The 21,465-nt window shown below is 40.7% G+C and overlaps 1 protein-coding gene and 2 non-coding genes across 3 annotated transcripts in view; 2 read left to right on the top strand and 1 right to left on the bottom strand.

Moving 5' to 3' along the window:
* Positions 1-4,856: 4,856 nt before the first annotated feature.
* CCDC18 (coiled-coil domain containing 18) overlaps positions 4,857-21,465 on the bottom strand; it is a 100,467-nt gene continuing 83,858 nt past the window's right edge. The window contains 4 exon segments of the mRNA XM_049772563.1: positions 4,857-4,919; positions 6,259-6,357; positions 12,718-12,795; positions 17,272-17,370. Coding sequence (XP_049628520.1) covers positions 4,857-4,919; positions 6,259-6,357; positions 12,718-12,795; positions 17,272-17,370 — 339 coding nt within the window.
* On the top strand, positions 5,229-5,399 carry LOC126008109 (U1 spliceosomal RNA). Its single transcript, XR_007495510.1, has one exon. It is a non-coding gene; the product is annotated as a U1 spliceosomal RNA (small nuclear RNA).
* Positions 9,121-9,227, top strand: LOC126008337 (U6 spliceosomal RNA). Its single transcript, XR_007495672.1, has one exon. It is a non-coding gene; the product is annotated as a U6 spliceosomal RNA (small nuclear RNA).

Raw genomic sequence — 21,465 nt, 5'->3', positions numbered from 1 at the left:
AAAGCACACCTTGAGCACTTTCAGGTATAGCCCCCAAACAAAAAGTTAAAATAAATAAAGAATGAAAACTTCACTTTAAAAATGAATCCACAATTAAATCTACATATGTTTATATGTCAAAGAGTTTTCACAGTTAAAAACTTGCCTTCTGTTAGTGTCTTTTTGTTTGTTTGTTAGTGTCTTCTTAAACTAACAAAAGCATACGCCTTGCTATCTCATCTATTCTGTTCTTTCCCCTCTAAACTACTTTTAATTCATCTTAGAATTCAACAAATGTTTATTTATTTAACCCAATGTGCCTTCCAAAAATTCTATTTTTAAATATAATATCTCAAAATGCAGTCAGCACAGACAGAGAGATTTAAATCATAGTGTAAGGTCACAAAGGGAATGAGGTCTGCATGGGGTGGATTGGAAGTGACATAAGACAGTGGGGAAGGCTCTTAAAACTTTCATGATGGTCAAAGTGCAGTGATGGAATGTGAACAATAAAAAAGATGCTTATACCAACAATAAATAATTGCAAAAGCACTGATGAAGAGTCTAAACTTTATAATTCCATTCTTGAAAGAACAAAACATGGGGGCCCGAAGAGACAGCACAGCGGTGTTTGCCTTGCAAGCAGCCCATCCAGGACCAAAGGTGGTTGGTTCGAATCCCGGTGTCCCATATGGTCCCCCGTGCCTGCCAGGAGCTATTTCTGAGCAGACAGCCAGGAGTAACCCCTGAGCACCGCCGGGTGTGACCCAAAACTAAAAAAAAAAAAAAAGAGGAAGTGATGTGATTTCCTTTTGGAGGAACCACACCCAGGGGTGCTCAAGGGTTACTCCTGGCTCTTCACTCAGAAATTACTACTGGCGGGGCCCGGAGAGATAGTACAGCGGTGTTTGCCTTGCAAGCAGCCGATCTAGGACCTAAGGTGGTTGGTTCGAATCCCGGTGTCCCATATGGTCCCCCGTGCCTGCCAGGAGCGATTTCTGAGCAGACAGCCAGGAGTAACCCCTGACTGAGCAACGCTGGGTGTGGCCCAAAAACCAAAAAAATAAAAAGAAATTACTACTGGCAGGCTTAGTACTACACTAGATGCTGTGGATTGAACCTGGGTTGGCCACCTGCAAGGTAAGCCTGTTGTGCAATTGCTCTCACCTCTGTGGTTTCCTTTTTAAAATTTTATTTATGAACAGAGAGATAAATAGTACAGAGGTTAAGGTTCTTGTCTTGCATGCAAACCCAGTTGGATGCCCAGCACCACGAGCACCACCAGGAGTAATTTTTGAGGTCAGGTCCAGGAATAAGCCCTGAGCATCACCATATGTGGCCTAAAGTAACAACCAACAACCATTTACAAGAAGGGTCAAGAAAGAGGTAGCTCAGAAGAAACTAAATGATATAGGAGCAAATTGTGAGCACAATGGAAGGCAGCAACAGAACATTTTCAGTGGAAGGAAATGATGTAGGGATATAGCATAAGAGAGGACTGGAAGTTATATTTGGCAGGGAAAGATACCAGTGACAGATCAGATGAAGGCCATTTCAGCAAATGTATTGAACCTATGAGTACATAGAGCAAGATAAAGCAAGCAAAGTGGGCACAGAGAATTTTTAAGAGTTTCATTGCAAAAGGACACTTAGATGCAGGGCAGAAGCTGGAGAAGATGCAAAGGAAAAGATTACCTAAGGATTATGCTAGGGCATAATAGAGAGAAGTACAGATAATGGAAGCAGTGAAATCCTCAAAGAGGATCCAGAACCCCAAGTAGAGAGGCTGTAGACTTACACTTTAGTGAGCTAGATTCCATGATGAGATGAGGCCATTCTTGCTAATGGCTTTTGTTCTTTCAATAAAGTACAAGGTGAGATCACCTGTTGAGAATGAAAAATGATGAATTAGAGGTTAAAGGCATATGTGAAAAAAACAACAACAACAACAACTCTTACACACTAGGGCCAGAGAGAAACTATATGGGTAAAGTCTTGTACAAGGCACCCCAGTTCAATTTCCGGTGCCTCACATGGTTGCCCAAGCACTGTCAGGAGCACAGAGACTATGTGCTCCAATCTCCAACACTCCTTCAAAAATAAGCAGGCAGAGGTTCTTCCATCATATTTCTGTATCTCGCTAGAATAGAGCCTTTAATGTTGGAGGCATTGAAATGTGAGCAAGAGATTGAAGATCAGAATCAGAAAGGGAGGATTTGGGCTGGAGAGATAGCCTGGAGGTAGAGTGTTTGCTTGGCATGCAGAAGGATGGTGGGTGGTTCGAATCCCGGCATCCCATATGGTCTCTTGAGCCTGCCAGGAGTGATTTCTGAGTGTAGAGCCAAGAGTAACTCCTGAGCACTGCTGGGTGTGACCCAAATCCTACCCCCAAAAAGGAAAGGGAGGACTACATATTTGTGAAAACCTTACATCCCAAAGATGTGGCTTATTTGTAAACTATTTGAATTTACAAATAAAGGGAGCTACTAAATTTATTTCAAAGAATACAAAATACTAAAAAATAATTCTTGCAGAAGGTAATTTAGGAAATGACTATAATTTATAAGACTTTCTTTCTCACTATATTAATTTTTCAAGAATAAGATTTATCCTTTCATCTTTGTATTTTTAGGACATACATAAAATGGTACTTGACACATAATAAATGCACAACATTGCTTTTTTTTTTATTTAGGACACAACCAGTGATGCTCAGCAGTTACTTCTGGCTCTGCATTCATGAATTACTCCTATTGGTGCTTGGGGGATCATATGACATGCCAGGAGTCAAACCTAGGTTGGTGACGTGCAAGGTAAACACCTTACCCACTGTACTATCTCTCCAACTCCATAACAATGCTTTTTAAAAAACAAATAATTGGGGGCCGGGCGGTGGCGCTAAAGGTAAGGTGCCTGCCTTGCCTGCGCTAGCCTTGGACGGACCACGGTTCGATCCCCCGGTGTCCCATATGGTCCCCAAGCTAGGAGCAACTTCTGAGCACATAGCCAGGAGTAACCCTGAGCGTTACTGGGTGTGGCCCAAAAACCAAAAAAACAAAACAAAACAAAAAAAACAAATAATTGGGGGCCGGGCGGTGGCGCAAGAGGTAAGGTGCCTGCCTTGCCTGCGCTGGCCTTGAACAGACCGCGGTTCGATCCCCCGGCGTCCCATATGGTCCCCCAAGCCAGGAGCAACTTCTGAGCGCATAGCCAGGAGTAACCCCTGAGCGTTACCGGGTGTGGCCCAAAAAAAAAAAAAAAAACCCAAATAATTGTTGTGGCTGGAGAGATAGCATGGAGGTAGGGCATTTGCCTTGCATGCAGCAGGATGGTGGTTCGAATCCCAGCATCCCATATGATCCCCCAAGCCTGCCAGAAGTAATTTCTGAGCATAGAGCCAGGAGTAACTCCTGAGTGCAGCTGGGTGTGACACAAAAACCAAAACAAACAAACAAACAAATATCCCAAATAACTATAAATGCAAGGAGCTTCTAAACCCCAAAGGATTATAGGCTGAAATAGAAGAGGCTTCAACATAGTTTAAATATCTCAAAGATGAGGGTAGGGTCTCTTTGTATTTAGGCCAAGGTTATTCCTTTCCATGCCCCTCATATTTTGGTGGGCCTATGCAAACAACAATTGCCACTCTAACACCGTTTTTACTTGCTCCTTTGACTCTAATCCTTAAAAAAAAAAAAACCACTTAAAATTTGAGGTTAACTTAAGCTAATATGTATGTACATGGAAATGTAAAAAATACTATGCCTCTAATGTTTAAGGAGTTACATAAGTTTTATGGCTTTGGATTGCCTTGTGTGCTGTTAAGAAATATTATAATGTGTTACAATCTGGGGACTTGAGGGACAAAGTAATTGTACATGGATTCTGTTTTATTTATCTTAATGTTCTTTGGCTGAAAGTTCAAAGTTAAGATATCAGCAAGGGGACTTCTTCTGAGAATTATGTTATGGGTGACTGTCCTTCCACTGTAACTTTACCTTGTCCTCTTTCTTTGCATCTTTGTTCTTATAATTAAAAATAAAATTTAAAAAATTAAAAAAAAAGATGATGGGCCCGGAGAGATAGCACAGCGGCGTTTGCCTTGTAAGCAGCCGATCCAGGACCAAAGGTGGTTGGTTCGAATCCCGGTGTCCCATATGGTCCCCCGTTCCTGCCAGGAGCTATTTCTGAGCAGACAGCCAGGAGTAACCTCTGAGCACCGCCGGGTGTGGCCCAAAAACGAAAAAAAAAAAAAAAATGAAAAATAAATCATAAAGACAAATATGCTTTAAAGAGACTTTGAGGGTGTTACAATATGCGACTATACAGCCCCACCAAACATTTTTGACTTATTTCAAAAATGAATATGTTTTTAGTATATATCTATTTTTTGTTTGGATGCCATACTCAGCTATGTTCAGGGTTTACTCCTGGTTCTGCACTCAGGAATAATTTCTCGAAGTGTTTGGGGGTACCAGATGCAATGCCAGAGATTGAGCCCAGGTTAGCTGGATGTAAGGCAAACACTGCTTATTATCTCTCTGGCCATGTCTTATTGTATTTTTACTCTCATCAATGTGGCAACACATATTTGCTTGAATATATACTCTGGGTTTTGTTTTGTTTGGTTTGGTTTTTGGGCTATACCCAGCAGTGCTTAGGGGTTACTCCTGGCCCTATGCCCAGAAATTGCTCCTTGCAGGCCCAGGGGACCATATGGGATGGTGGGAATCAAATTCAGGTCCATGCTAGATTGGCTGCGTGCAAGGCAAATGCCCTACCACTGTGCCATCTCTCTGGCTCCATCTGTTGTTGTTGTTGTTTTTTTAACCTCTGCTAGTAAAAATAGATTTTATTCTGTTAAGCTGAAATCTGCATTACTGTGGCATTTCCTGATGCTCCAGAAACTGTGTTTCTTTGGTCTCCTTGTAAATATAATCCTAGAAAGATCAGAAAAGATTCTACCCACCTGCTCTTGAAGACCCAGCCATCAAGAGGGCCATATCAAGCAAGCAGGCCTGGATTTCATCTGATTCTAGGGCCTTAACTCTATAGCACTGTGCAGAGTATGACCTTCTCATTTTTTGAAGTGCTTCTTCAGAGTAAAAACTTTTGTTTTGGGCCTATACCTGCCTCAGAGACCTCTTCTCAGTCTGTGCTCTTCAAACCAGGGCTGTGCCTGCAGGCCAGGCTTTGCCATTGTATCATCTCTCTGGCCCTAGGAGTAAAACATTTAAAAAATAAATATGCTACTCATCTGGCAGGGGAGATACCATAATCACAAAGGTGGTTTCCCCAGAATGAGGTTCCCCCATTACACCCCATTATACCCGAGTGCTGACTCCTGCGATTTCCCTAAATGTGAGAAACTCAACTGCATAATTTGTGATAGTGGGGGGCTGCTTTCACATTCTCCCCTGGAAAAAAAAAGAAGGGGGCCAGAGTAATAGCACAGCAATAGGGTGTTTGCTTTTCAGACAACCCAGGATGGACCAGGGTTCAATCCCATATTGTCTCCGGAGCCTGCCAGGAGTGATTTCTGAGTGAAGAGCCAGGAGTAACCCCTGAGCACAGCTGGGTGTGGCCCCAAAACAAAACAAAACAAAAATTCACAGAAAAAAATATGAAGATGGAAAAAGTGCTAGGGAATGTATAAAGGAAAGAGTTATTTTAAAAGTGAAACACAAAAAAAGAAAAAGGGAAAACCGACCAATTTAAAATCAGTCAATGTAAGTAGTCATTCCAAGGAGGGAAAGTAGACACACCACACCCCATGGCATAGACAGCCAAAAAAAAGCTGAGAAAAATGTAATTTTGAACCAGTCATTTTTACCTGCATGAACAGAGACTATGTTTAAGCTGAGAAAAAGTACAAGTGTGCATACATAATAGATTATCTCTGGCTTTATGTTTATGTCACTAAAAATCACAAGAAAGAGGAAATATTTACTAAGGATTTAAAAAAAAACATTAAACTTTAATTTTTTTTTTTTTCTTTTGGGTAAGGGGAAGCGTGGGCACATAAATCATTGTGCAAGTGACTGGCACCCTCTAGCGGTAACTTGAATTCCCTGCATGTGGGGCCATAATGCTTTTTAGAGAAAGAGCTTTAGGGGAAAACAAACAAACAACAACAAAAACTTCTTCATGTTTTACCATAGAGGCTTTTTCCCCTCAATTGTTCTTTGAAAAATGTTGAAAACATTTTTAATTCAATAATTTATTTAAAAGGAGTGAAAATATTTTCCAAAAACGTTGAAAACAAGACAAATGCTTTACCCACTGTACTACTGCTCCAGTCCTCTTGGACATGTTTTGATAGGCAAAAGCAAGCTGTGGTGGTATCAAAATTTTTCCAAAGACGGGCACAATGTGGTACTGAGAGATTAATTAATCCCAGAAGATTAAGAATGGAGGAGCCGGAGAGATAGCATGGAGGTAAGGCGTTTACCTTTCATGCAGAAGGTCATCGGTTCGAATCCCAGCGTCCCATATGGTTACCCGTGCCTGCCAGGAGCAATTTCTGAGCATGGAGCCAGGAAAACCCCCTGAGCACTGCCGGGTGTGACCCAAAAACCACAAAAAAAAAAAAAAAAAAAAAGAATGGAGACCAGGTGTTTGGATAGCTCAAGTGAAAGAGCCTAAACTAAACAAAAGCAGAAGAAATGGAAAAGAGAGATTTAAAACATTTCTCAATGTTCAATATCAGTGACTAAATTTGAGTGGTGAAGAAAAAATTGAAAATTAAGCTTGAGGGGCCAGAGTGGTGGCGCAAGTGGTAGGGCATCTGCCTTACATGTGCTAACTTGGGACGGACCGTAATTCCATCCCCCAGTGTCTCATATGGTCCCCCAAATCAGGAGCAATTTCTGACCACAGAGCCAGGAGTAACCCCTGAGTGTCACCAGGTGTGGCCCAAAAACCAAAAAAGAAAAAAAATTAAGCCTGAGATTTCCATTCCATTTTGGAAATAAATAGATGATTCTTAGGAGACAACCTAAGAGCAAATTTTCTTGATGCATACAAGAAAAGCAAGCACTTTACTCCCTGTATTATCATTCCAGGCCCCTAGATTTAATCTATTAAAATTAAGTGAATTTTCTCTATACTATTCTCTCTCTAAAAGTCCAAAAACTTCTTTAGACATTTAGTCAAAAATAATAAAAAAAAGGTCGCCGAAGAACTATCAGAATATCTTTGGCTCAATTTGACATTTGGGACTGAAGCAACAGAATAGGGGGTAGAGTTCTTGCCTTGTATGTAGCTGACCTAAGTTCAATCCCCAGCACCCTAGATGTTCCTGAGTCCACCAATAGTAATCCCTGAGCTCAGAGCCAGGAGTAGGTGTAGCCTCCCACACAAAATCAATTTGTCACCTTTTCAGTTCTTTTTCTTTTCAGTAGGTATAGAGAACAAAACCAAACATATATGGAATTCCCATATTTTTCACTCTATAAGACACACCTGATCATAAAACGCACAAAGTTTTTAGATGCTCTCCTCCAATGCCCTCAGACTTCAGCTCCAGGCGGCATTCATCCATAAGGGGGGGCGAAGTGTGTCTTATGGTACAAAAAATACAGTATATTATATTGGTCTTATAGTAAGATCAAAATCACTTAAAGAAACTTTTTGTTTGTTTTGTTTTGTTTTGGGGGGCCACATCCGATGACTCTCAGGGATTACTCCTGGCTATGCGCTCAGAAATTGCTCCTGGCTTGGGGGATCATATGGGATGCCTGGGGTTGAACTGAGGTCTGTCCTGGGCCAGTCGCGTATAAGACAAATGCCCTACTACTGAGCATCATTCCGTCCCCTTAAAGAAACTTCTGTCAGGAGCAGGAGCTATAAATGGCATTTACCTTGCATATGTCTGATTCCAGTTCTTTCCTTGGCATCCCATATGGTCCTCCAAGCATCGCCAAGAGTGATTCCTGACAGCAAAGCCAGGAGTAACCCTACCTCCCAAATTAAAAAAATTATAAAAAGAAACTTCAAAAATCTGCTAAATTTCAAGTCCTGCTAGAGGCAATAGAATATTACTCATAAAGGGGCCGGAGAGATAGCATGGAGGTAGGGCATTTACCTTTCATGCAAAAGGATGGTGGTTTGAATCTGGCATCCCATATGGTCCCCTGAGCCTGCCAGGAGCGATTTCTGAGTGTGGAGCCAGGAGGAACCCCTGAGCGCTGCCGGGTGTGACCCAAAAACCAGAAGAAGAAAAAAAAAAAAAGAATATTACTCATAAGGCCGGAGAAATGGCACAGTGGTAAAGTGTTTGCCTTGCATGTGGCAGACCCAGGACAGACCTGGGTTCAATTTCTGGCATCCCATTTGGTCCACCGAGCTTGTCAGGAGCAATTTCTGAGTGCAGAGCCAGAAGTAACCCCTGAGTGCCACCAAGTGTGGCCCAAAACCAAAAACAAACAAACAACAATAACAAACAAAAAGGAATATTATTCATAAGTATAAAATGACGTCCTGATTGTTTGTCTCCTACAGCCAGTTCAGGTCTATATCTGGGTGGAAACAGGGAACCTCTGTTCCCTCCTATCGACACTCCTTTCCCAAAGTACCTGGCCATGCTAGTTGAAGACATTTCCATTTATATCATATAGTTCCAGGCAGATTCTCTTAGAAAATATACAGCTCAAAACACAGCTGAACAAACCAATGAACTAGTTTTAATTTTTTGTTTGTTTGTTTTGGTCACACCTAATAGTGCTCTGGGCTTACTCCTGGCTCTATGTTGAGAAATCACTCCTAGCAGGCACGGGGGAGCATATGGAATGCCGAGGTTCAAACTACCTTCCCTCCTGGATTGGTTGCACCCCAGGCAAACGCTCTACTACTGTGCTATCTCTCCAGCTAGTTTGCAACGTTTTTTTTTTTTTTTGGTTTGTTTGTTTGTTTTTGGGTTTTGGGTCACACCCAGCAGTGCTCAGGGGTTCCTCCTGGCTCTATGCTCAGAAATTGCCCCTGGCAGGCTCAGGGGACCATATGGGATGACGGGATTTGAACCACAGTCCTTTTGCATGCAAGTCAAACACCTTACCTCCATGCTATCTCTCCGGCCCCAGTTTGCAACATTTTTTTTTATCATACTTAGAAAACCTTGCTTGTTTAGAAAAATATCCTCTAGTGCTCGCTTCGGCAGCACATATACTAAAATTGGAACGATACAGAGAAGATTAGCATGGCCCCTGCGCAAGGATGACATGCAAATTCGTGAATCGTTCCATATTTAAAAAAAAGAAAAGAAAAAGGAAAAATATCCTCTAAAGAAGATATACTTCGGGCCGGAGAGATAGCACAGCGGTAGAGCATTTGCCTTAGACGCAGAAGGATGGTGGTTTAAATTCTAGCATCCCATATGGTCCCCCAAGTCTGCCAGGAGTGATTTCTAAGCGTAGAGCCAGGAGGAACCCCTGAGCACTGCCAGGTATGACCCAATAACCACAAAAAAAAAAAGAAAAGAGGTAAGAGACTTCAAATCAAAGAAACAAAACAAAACAAAACAAAAACCAAAAAAAAATCAGAAATAAGTTGAAGAAGACTAAGGAAATGAAAGAACTTTTAATGCTTGGGTTTGGAAGAATAAATATCAAAATGACCATCTTACCTAAACTACTATATAGATTCAATGCAATCCCTATTCAAATTCAGACCACATTTTTCAAGGAGTTAGAACAATCAATTGTAAAGTTCATGTGGAACCATAAAAGACTTAGGACAAGCACATTAATATTGGAAAACAAGAAACTGGGAGGCATATAATTATCTAATTTGGATCTCTACCACAAAGTGACCAACATAACATGGTATTCAAACAAAGACAGATTTTCAGATCAATGGGTCAGAATAGAATATCCAGTGACAAACCTCTAAGCATATGGTAAACTAATCTTTGACAAAGGAGCCAAGAATTTAAAATGGAACACAAGACAGACTCTTCAACAAATAATGTTGGAACAATTGAATAATCACTTGTAAGAAATGAACGATTGATCCATATCTCACAAAAGTCCATTCAAAGTGGATTAAAGACTTTGAGATTAGACTCAAATCCTTAAAGTTCATTGAGGAAAACATAGACTTAGACCTCCAAGAAGTCTTTGATGATAGAATGTCAATGGCAAGAGCAATAACATCAAGCCTAAATAGATGGGACTACATCAAACTAATAAGTTTCTGTCTGGCAAAAGAAATATGGGCTAAGATTAGAAGGCAACTAATGAAATGGGAAAAGATTGTTGCACTTGACACATCAGATACAGGTTTGATATCTAAGATATACGAAGAACTCACAAAAGTTAACTCCACAAAACCCAAAAATCACATCAAAAAATGGGGAGAGGAAATGAAAAGGCACTTCTCTGAGAAAGACCAACAGATGTCCAACATACACATGAAAAAATGTTCATCATCACTTTCATCATCACTTATCATTAGGGAAATCCAAATCAAGACAACAATGAGATATTATCTCTCATCCACTGCTGGTGGGAATCCTGCCTGGCCCAAACCCTATGGAAAACAGTATAGGGTTCTCAGTAAAATTCAAAATTAAGCTGGGTATCTAGTCCCAGGACAGAAAAATATTCATTCAAAAGAATGTATGCGGGCCGGAGAGATAGCATGGAGGTAAGGCGTTTGCCTTTCATGCAGGAGGTCATCAGTTCGAATCCCGGCGCCCCATGTGGTCCTCTGTGCCTGCCAGGAGCAATTTCTGAGCGTGGAGCCAGAAATAACCCCTGAGCACTGCCGGGTGTGACCCAAAAACCACAAAAAAAAAAAAAAAAAAGAATGTATGCACACCATTATTCATTGCAGTGCTTGGTACAATAGCTAAGACTTGAAGTCAACCTAGATGTCCAACAACAGATGAGTGGATCATGAAGATCTGATACATATATACAATGGAATACTGCATAGCTCTAAGGAGTGATGCCACATTCAATTTGCTGAGACATGATGGAAATGGAAGATATTATATTAAATGAATAAACTAGAAGAAGAATAAATACAGAGTGATGCTACTTATATGTGGTATTTAGAATAACTGCACGAAGAAACACAATGGTCTAAATGGTAGTTGTCTTGAACATCACTGGTCCCAGAGGAGGAGAAGAGAAGAAACTGAGTGAAAGAGGAGAAACACAAAAGCTTATTTCTCTTCTATACTTCAGAAACCTTCAGCAATGGATACTGCTCTTTTGGTTGAGCAGGAGTCCAATCGACTGCTCTTTATAGATGTCTAAAATAATGTTCTAATGATTTTATTCACAGAAAAAGGTGCAGAATGCATTTGGAACACAGGGACTCCCACTACAGTGTTCAATATTTTGGGTCTTAATTTTAACATCTATATACTAATTCCTTGATTTTTTTTTGTTTTGTTTTTTTGGGGCCACACCCGGCGGTGCTCAGGTGTTACTCCTGGCTGTCTGCTCAGAAATCGCTCCTGGCAGGCACGGGGGACCATATGGGACACCGGGATTCAAACCAACCACCTTAGGTCCTGGATCGAATGCTTGCAAGGCAAACGCTGCTGTGCTATCTCTCCCAGCTCCCTAATTCCTTGATCTTTTTGTTCACAGTGGTTCTTAGAGATATGTTGGTCACCATAGTTTCACATTGGAGTGCTATATTAGACTCAAAGGATAGTACTCATTAATATAGGTGACAAATATTCTAATTTATTCATTTTCCATTTGAGTATGCCTGCTAATATGACATAATGTTTTCCACTGATAATATTGGAATAGGCAACTTCATGCCATAGACTCTTGCTACAGTGCTCATTCATCATGTTATTGCAATTTTATTTTCAATTCAAGCAAGTTTACTATTACAGTGTTCCTTTCACAGTGTTCATTATCATATTGCTTACTTTTCTAGACTTGGAAATTATGATTGTTGTAATTATGTTTGTATTCATGGGGCTTAAATATATTATTTTAAAAAAGAATGCTCTGGGGCTGGAGAGATAGCATGGAGGTAAGGCGTTTGCCTTTCATGCAGGAGGTCATCGGTTGGAATCCCGGCACCCCATATGGCCCCCCGTGCCTGTCAGGAGCAATTTCTGAGCCTGGAGCCAGGAATAACCCCTGAGCACTGCCGCGTGTGACCCAAAAACTACAAAAAAAAAAAAAAAAAAAAGAATGCTCTGTACACAATCTAACCCAGGAAGCCTTTTTAAATTCATTTTTAAAATTTATTTAAATAAAATGCATCACATAGTTGACATAACTGATCATAATACATTTGTTTCAAAATGACCAAAAGAAGTTATTAAAAAATAGAAAATACAAAGAAAAACTAAGAAAATGAAAGAGAAAGGAAAGAAGAAAAAAGTTCAGTAGCAAGTATTTTTGTGAAAATTATTGCATCACCAAAAAACTCATTAAAGCAATAGCAGAAAGTTTAGTAAGCTCGTCTTTTTTTTTTTTTTAAGAATAGAATTAAAGAAATACAGTAAAAAAGATGTGTGAGTGGCAATTGTTGTTTGCATAGGTCCAGCAAAATATGGGAGAAATAGAAAGGAAAAGCCTTGGCCTAAATACAGGGAGCCCTTACCCCTGAAGTATTCTGGCAGAAGACCAACTCTGGGCTATGTTGTCCAAACCCTGAGTCATTTTCTGTGGTCCCAGTAAAATTTTTTGAACCACCGGCACAATCACTGTTGTGGTGTCAGGTTTCTGTAGTTAAAGATCCTGGTTTCTGTGTATATCCTACATCGAAGTCAGGATGATTCACTTCACCATTAGAGGGCAAATCGGAGAGCTCTGCCTCGAAAACAGGTTGCTGCTGTTGCTAAGTCGACCGGGTGTTAAAAGAACCCTTTTTGGAGTTAGTTGGTGCTAGGGCAGTGGTAGGGTCTTCCCTGGTAGAGGTTTGCAAGAAGCCTTACTTCAGTAAAGTTTACCCTACCAATGATGTTTTGCCGGAAAACCTTTCCATCTGACTTGTAGGCTTTATATTTTTTAAGTGTTGTGACCCATTCCACATGGGTCAGCTGTTCAAATGCAACCTATAAATCGATCCTCTGTGTGTGTGTGTGTGTGTGTGTGTGTGTGTTGGCCACCTCTATGCCTGTCTAATGTCCCTCTGTGGTGTACATATGTCTATGTTGTTTATAGTCCTTACCCCTGTTATATATAACCTTCCTCCCCCACTTACCAATTTACAAATCCTTTTCTGTCTCTTTACTCTCTCACTCCTGATATGTTATTTCTTCCTATTTAACCCTTTTTGCCCTCAGTTCTTAACCCCTTAGGAACCGGAACATTTTCCCCATCCCAACCAGCTTCCAAAGTGAAAAGACAGATTCCCAGTCCATGCTGATACAGCCCAAGAAGAAGCTGCCACCATTGCTGCTGCTGATTTGCTCTTGGCGGCCACCTCCCTTCACTGTGGACTGTTGCTCACTACTAGATTCGTTTTTGAGAAACCTACAGCTCAAGGAGACCATGTCGCAGGCTGAAGCTGTGCTCCAGATTTTATATCCGCCCCAGACTACTTCAAAAGATTTAACGAGGGGCCCGGAGAGATAGCACAGCGGTGTTTGCCTTGCAAGCAGCCCATCCAGGACCAAAGGTGGTTGGTTCGAATCCTGGTGTCCCATATGGTCCCCCGTGCCTGCCAGGAGCTACTTCTGAGCAGACAGCCAGGAGTAACCCCTGAGCAATGCTGGGTGTGGCCCAAAAACCAAAAAAAAAAACAAAAACAAAAAAAGATTTAACGAGAATATGTGTATTTTCTTTGTATATTTCTTTAGATGTATTTACTTAATAGGTATAATTCTGACTGTGTATTTCCTTATGTAGAGGTAGTATTCCCCAGCCCCTTTTTAGATGTTTAGTAGAAAATTCTAGTAAATAAGTTTCTCTTGGATTCTGAGTTCATGTAGAAGCAGGTTGGAGGTTAGAGGGATTGTTTAACTTGTTATTTTTACCCCATTTATGCACCAGTAGTATCATGTGGCATTGTGCCTTTTTGCATAGGCACATTAAAATGGGGTATATATTACATATGGAAAGAAGTTCTTATTTTTTTTTCTTTTTTGGTTTTTGGGTCACACCCGGCAGTGCTCAGGAGTTACTTCTGACTCCAGGCTCAGAAATCGCTCCTGGCAGGCTCAGGGGACCATATGGGATACCAGGATCTGAACCAATGACCTTCTGCATGAAAGGCAAATGCTTTACCTCCATGCTATCTCTCTGGCCCCAGAAGTTCTTATCTAATACAGATAGAAACTCATGAATTTTATATTGCAGTGGGGCCTTTTACCCTGAACATTTGTCATAGACTTGACTGAGGCTTCAGTCAATTGGACATTGGCCATTCACCCCTAACCCTTGAATCCCATCTATGGAACAAGCATGGTTTTCAGCACCAGCACCAAGAATCGGACTTCTACCAGGGTATGCTCTAATGTTGCCCTGGCTACAGAGTGGGTTCATATGACACCCTGATGACTTGGAAACAATAGCAACTTGCTTTCAGGGCAGAGTTCCCTGCATTGACACCTAATGGTGAGGTAAGACCATAAGACTGACTCTCTGTGACACCCTGACTTCAACATAGGATCTGTGCAAAAACCAAGATCTCTAATTACAGAAACCTGACTGTGACAACCATGATTGAGAAGAACTTTTACTGGAACCATGAAAAAAGACTTTGGGGGTAGACAACTTAGTATGCCCCAAACTTGTAGTTGGTCTATTGGCAGGATGCTTCATGGGTAGGGTCTCTCTGTTTTTAAGGATTTTAGGGCAAAGTTTTCTTTTTAATGGCTTAAATATTAAAACACATGATTCAGAATTAATAAATCAAGAACAAATTACCTTTATTTGACTTCTGCATAGATTTGTGCCTACTAATTCTAGTTGGCCTACTTAGCAGAACATTATAAGAAAAAAATCTGCATTTCTTTGCTTTGGCCAATGTGAATGTTCCTATAAGAATGTTATTACTACATTATACAATTTACTTTCTTCTTCTTTGTGTGTGTGTGTGTGTGTGTGTGTGTGTGTGTGTGTGTGTGTGATATTATGGATATTATGGACAGGTAGACAGGGATGCCCATGTCTAGTGGGCTGGAATATCAGGTGGAGGACTCAGGGAACTGTGTTTACATCCTCCCAGGATACTGCCCTTCCTGAGTGGAGTGTGAACCCTCTTGCAGTGTCTAGGAAGGCCTAGTCTTGGCACTGTTCTCAACTGCTGACTACTTCAATGAGGCCAAAGTTTTTTTTCACAACTTTTGCTGTGCTTATCCAAAGGAACAGAAACAAACAAAACCCCTCCTACACAACCCCTTTATTTGTTTTCTATTCTTTTTACATTTTTCCCCTTTCTATCTTTTACATAGGGGTTTCTGCCTTTTTATAGAACCTTGGGCATGGATTATTTTTTTACCTCATATTTCTGCATTTTTCTATAAAATTAAGAAGAAAAAGAAAGCATGGGGGCCAGTGGTAAAGTAGTCTCAGGTGCATTGGTGGATTAAAAAAAAAAAAAGGACATAACTAAATATCCAAGCCAAAGTCAACAACAATGGTATCAAGAGTCCTAAACTTTAACAATGTACACTTAAATGGGACTGCTATACAGGCAGGCTGGGGGGGGGCGGGGAGGAAGGTGGTAATATAGGATGTACTCTGGGGTCATTGGTGGAGGGAGGTCGACACTGGTGGTGGGAATGGCCCTATATAGCTGCAATTCAACTATGAAAGACTTTGTAGATCACAATGGTTTCAATAAAATAAAATGGAATTTTGGAGGAAAAAAAGGAAAAAAGAAAAATATTGGAATTTTGATTATCTACATTAACATAGTTATGCTCTTTCACTTGATTAAACATCCTTAGAGCTTTGATGTATTTGAAATTTGATGTACTTTAAATTTCAGATGTTAGAGTTGGGCTTATGAGCCTAGGTTTGTTTTCATTACTTATCTAAATAACAGAGTCATTGGCAAAGTCTTTAAAATTTTCCCGACTCATTTTTATGATAGTTTGCCCAATATACATTAATTCTAAAATCTCTAGTAATAAGATAGCTCAATGGGCTGGAGCATATGAGGAGGCCTTTGTTCAATCCCTGGTACAGCATAGTCCCTACCAAGCATAGCCTGGCATGACCCCGATACACAACCAGACCCCAAAACACAATCTCTAGCACCTCTCCTCTTTAAAGAATAATTTGCTTTTATTCTATCATTGCTTTTGTCAATCTCAGTAAATACATTGCTTTTGTCAATCCAGAAAATACAAAAATGTGTTTGGAGCCTATTAAAATGTATTTAAACCCTAAGAGAGTTAAGAATATCTCTTGGGGGCCGGCGAGGTGGCGCTAGAGTTAAGGTGTTTGCCTTGCAAGCGCTAGCCAAGGAAGGACCGTGGTTCGATCCCCCGGCATCCGATATGGTCCCCCCAAGCCAGGGGCAATTTCTGAGCGCTTAGCCAGGAGTAACCCCTGAGTATCAAACGAGTGTGGCCCCAAAAACCAAAAAAAAAAAATATCTCTTGGCCCATAAAACATTTTATTTATTTTAATGTTGCAGTCACCACTGTATGCATTAAAATTGATTTGCTTTATACTGTATAAGCAAGTGGTGGGGCTGTGGCTTCATATAATAGATTGGGCCCTCCAAAAGAGTTATATCATGATATTATCTTGCAAAGCTATGTTGATCCTCTGCTTTATAGAAAATAAAATTTAATTCAAAAACTGTGATTTTTTTCATCATCAAATTCACAAGACAAATATTTAACCCATATGCTAAGTTGTGAATTAAAGTATGCTAAACAGTTAAACTGACCTATTAGTACATTCTCACTTTACTGGAGTTGGAGAGATAGCACAGCAGTAGGGCATTTGCCTTGCATGCAGATGACCCTGGGTTGGACCTGGGTTCAATCCCTGACATTCCATATGGTCCTCTGAACCTGCCAGAAATGATTTCTGAGCACAGAGCCAGGAGTAACCCCTGAGCGCTGCTGGATGTGGCCCAAAAACAAACAAACAAAAAATAGTTCTAGGGATATACTTCAGAGGTCTACAGTGACAATGCCTTGGGTGTGAGATCCAGAGTTCAAAACCCAGTGCTCACCTAAAATAGTTGTTTGCAAGCTTGCATTGGTAATCAGGGGCTCAGAACAAAGTGGAATTAAGTAAAATAATGTACTCTCATCTATTATATGTACATCTCATTTAATAGGCTGGATAGAAGTCATGAAGCAGAAGGCTGACCATCATGGGAGAAGAGGTGGGCCAAGCCCCTCACCCTGCCAAAGCCATGCCTCCTGTCTCCATCATCTGAATCACCATTTTTCTGTTGGTCCTGCCTCATGAGCCCTCTACGATCCCCTTCAGAGATACCAATCTGACCAAATTTCACATTTGGGTTGATGTCACAAGGGCTTTTTGGAGCAAGTGCAGACAACCTCCCACCCCCAACCCCCAATACCATCTTTCTTCTTCTGGGAAGTCTGGCAGCTGACAACAGCCCCTAAAAGCTACAGTATCAGTAACAATGCTTTGAACTTCTGGACAATTTTATTTGCTTGATGCTGTCATCCCTATAGAAACAAACCAATTTAACAGAATGAACAGCTAACAACAAGAACGTATTAAACCTTCTGCCATTGTATTAATGCCATTGAATAATTGGGGCTACAATCATTTTCACAAAGGTGTTTGCTTCTGTACTCTTTAATTTTTCTTTTTTTTTTTTTTTAAAAAAAAACTTTTTCTTTATATAGAAAAAATATTTTTTTGGTCACACTTGGTGACACTCAGAGGTTACTCCTGGTTCTGCACTCAGAAATCGCCCCTGCTGGCATGGGGGACCATATGGGATGCTGGAAATCGAACCACCATTGGTCCTGGGTCAGCAGCGTGTAAGGCAAATGCTCTACCTCTGTGTTATCTCTCTGGCTCCTTCTTTATATTCTTTTTTAAGTAACTTTGCTCTCACTTATCTAGAAACAAATGTATTATGGTCAACAATGTGATACATTTTCTTTAAATAGAGAAAAATTAAAAGGCTGGTAAGGGTCTTTATACTGTCAGTTTTGCCTTTCTATTTATGGTGGAAAATGGACAACTGGGTGGGAGACCAGAGTTTTACCCCCAGTATCACCAAGAGTAGCCCCAAACAGGTAAACTACTTAGTGTAGATATAGGTTCTTAGAAAATTGATTTTAAATTTCTAAGATTTTTTGGGGTGTGTGTGCCACACCCAATGGTGTTCAGGGCTTGTTTTTGAATCTGCACTTAGGAATTTCTTCTGGATGGCTTGGGAGACCATATGTTGTGGCTCTGGCTTTGGGGCTTACAAGGCCAATGCCTTAAATGCTGTACTATTTATTGTTCTAGCCCCAGTTACTACATTTAGAAAAGCAGGTTGGTAGCTATTCCTCATTCCTGATGGCTGCATTTGAAACAGAAAAAATCATGTACTATACATGCATGTGTGTGTAAGTCATAAGAGTTGAAAGGAGTAAATCAAATGCGGGCAAAACACTGGTTCTAGATTACAGACACAAAAATGCTAAGGGAGGAGAGAAATGGATGGGGAAACAAGAGGAGGTCTGGACATAACACAGGGGCAAGGCTCAGAGGCCCTGGCTTTTGAGGGCACAGAGGCAAGATATTTGGATATATAGAAATCACAACAGCCAAAGCACTGGGACCCAAACTACAATCATTAAACTTAAAATGTGCCTGCCAGTCAGTTTTGGTAGGGGTGGAAAGAAACCTAGGGTCATTGGTGGAAGAATGAAACATGGGGTGATGAGAATTCTGAATGCCTTAAACCTATTGTCAACAACTTTGAAATGATGGAGTCTAAATTAAAAAAAAATTTTTTTAATCACACCCAGCAGTACTCACAGCTTACTCCTGTATCAGGACTCAGTAATTAATTACTCTTGGTGGAGCTTAGGAACCACATGGGATGCCAGAGATCAAATCTGGGTCAACAGCATGCAAGGTAAGTTGACTGTTATACTCTAGTGGCAACCCAATACAAATGTTTTTATAGAGTGAGAAGGAATAAAAATTTGACTCATCTGGCTACAAAGATTAATCCCAAGAATGTTTAGGTAAATATATATTAGGGTAAGACCAAACTAACTTTATAAACAAATCCTCACTATTTAGTGGCTTACAAAGACCTTTTATTTCACTCTGGAAAGAGGCTAAGAAGAATGTTAAAGGTCATTTAGGTTCCCAAGTTTTTCCTGTTTTGTCTGCCCACCATCCCCTATGATGTTTTCCTCAGTGGCTTGATTGATGTTAGATCAGAGGCAACTCCAGCTGTGGGGGAAAGACCCCGGAGGGGCACGGATACAGTAGTCTGGTTTCTGGGCTGAAAGTAGAGCATACGCATCATTCTTGCTTGGATTCTTCTGAGAGAACTCTTGTCACTAGAGGGACAAGGAAATAGAGCACCTGGCCACAGATCCAATTAAAACCCTGTAATTATAGAAAAGGGGAAATAGATTCTGATTAAATAAGTATCATAGCATGTGTGTATGCTTTTCTTTACAATATAAATCATATTAAGTCATATAACACAGCTTAAATATGAGGAAGGGTTAGGACAATGAATGGATCCAGTAAAGATTTACCACATAATTAAAATTTCCATAAATTCTGTAAGTAAAAAATTTTAGGATAATGGCAGAAGAGTGACTTGAATGACGGGCCATTATCATACCTAGATTGAGTAAGAAGTTGAGGAATAATGCTGAAATGTGATCAATGTTCTGGGGATGGAGTGGGAGACCATGGCATAGGGGTGGTAGAGAAGACTATGAGACTGGGGTTATGGAGGAGTAGCCAAGGCATGGTGCTAGGGGAGGGAGGAGGGACTGTGAGAAGGATGGCAGTGTACTGTGGGATTGAAGGAGGGATGCTTACACTTTGTAGTAAGTGTGCTGGAACCACAGTGCAAGGTTGAGGCAAGATAAACAAAGGTATGGGGCACTTTAATGATGGGAAAAGAATAGTAACTTATATGCTAAAATTATGAATGCTAACACTACTGAATCATTTTATTTATTTTTTATTTTTTGAATCATTTTAATTATATGAACAAAACTAAAATTACAGAAAGAAATTCTTTTAAGAGATTATTCATCATTTCTTGTTTATTTATTTATTTGTCTTTTTTGGTAGTTTTGGGGCTTTATCCAGTAGTGCTCAGGGCTTACTCCTGGCTCTGTGCTTATTCCACGCCACAGTCCTGGCAATGTTCAGAGGACCGTATGTGGTACCAAGGATTATACCAGGGATCAAATCTAATTTGGTCATGTGCAAGGCAAGAGCCCTGCCTGCTGTACTAGTTCTCTGATTCCTAGTTATTTTTTCTTGTAGACAAATTAAAAATATTCAATTGTAAAATTTCTTTTTGTTCTGGTCCACACTTAGTTGTGCTCAAGGCTTACTCTGCACGCAAAGATCACTCCTGGTGGGTTTGGGGAATCATAGGTGTGCCAGAGACCAAACCTAGGTTAGCTAATAACAAGACACGTGCCCTGGGGCCGGCGAGGTGGCGCTAGAGGTAAGGTGTCTGCCTTGCAAGCGCTAGCCAAGGAAGGACCGCAATTCGGTCCCCCGGTGTCCCACATGGTCCCCCCATGCCAGGGGCAATTTCTGAGCCCTTAGCCAGGAATAACCCCTGAGCATCAAACAGATGTGACCTGAAAAACCAAAAAAAAAAAAAAAAAAGACAAGTGCCCTATAAACAGTACTATCACTCCAGTCTCATGAACTATAAAATTCCCTCACAAGCAGGCCATAGAGAGCTAAATGGTATAGAGCTTTGAAAGAGACCATATATTCTTAGCATAATATGGTTCCCTGAGCACTGCTGGAAGTAGCCCTAAAACCAATAAAAACTTATTCACTAAAAACAACAACAACAACAACAACAAAAACCAAAGACCAGCTTCTAGGAATTGGAGAGATAGCACAGTGGTAGGGTGTTTATTTGCCTTGTATGCAGCTGACCTGAGATGGACTCAGGTTCAATCCCCAGCATTCCATATGGTCCCCTAAGCCTGCCATGAGTGATTTCTGAGGGTAGAGCTAGGAATAACCCCTGAGTGTCACAGGTTGTGGCCCCAAAACAAACAAACAAAAAATCCCAGTGTCTATAAACTATAAACTACATATAAGAAGCTAATGAAGGGCTGGAGCAATAGCACAGTAGATAAGGCATTACCTTGCACATGGCCAACTGGTTTTGATCCCTGCCATCTCACATGGCCACCTGAGCCTGCTAGGAGTGATTTCTGAGCATAGAGCCAAGAGTAACCCCTGAATACTGCTTTGTGTGGGTGCCTCCCGCCCACAAAAAAAAAGTAAACAAGATAATATAGGAGGCCTGATTCCATTCCTGGAACTACCTGCGAGTTTGGAGTAGATCCCAAGTATCACCAAGTATGAATCAAAAACTTATAAAACAAAA

This window comes from Suncus etruscus, chromosome 4 (genome assembly GCF_024139225.1).
Source record: "Suncus etruscus isolate mSunEtr1 chromosome 4, mSunEtr1.pri.cur, whole genome shotgun sequence".
NCBI lineage: Eukaryota > Metazoa > Chordata > Mammalia > Eulipotyphla > Soricidae > Suncus > Suncus etruscus.
The sequence above is the reverse complement of the archived record's forward strand: the minus strand, read 5'-3'. Positions and strand labels throughout refer to the sequence as shown.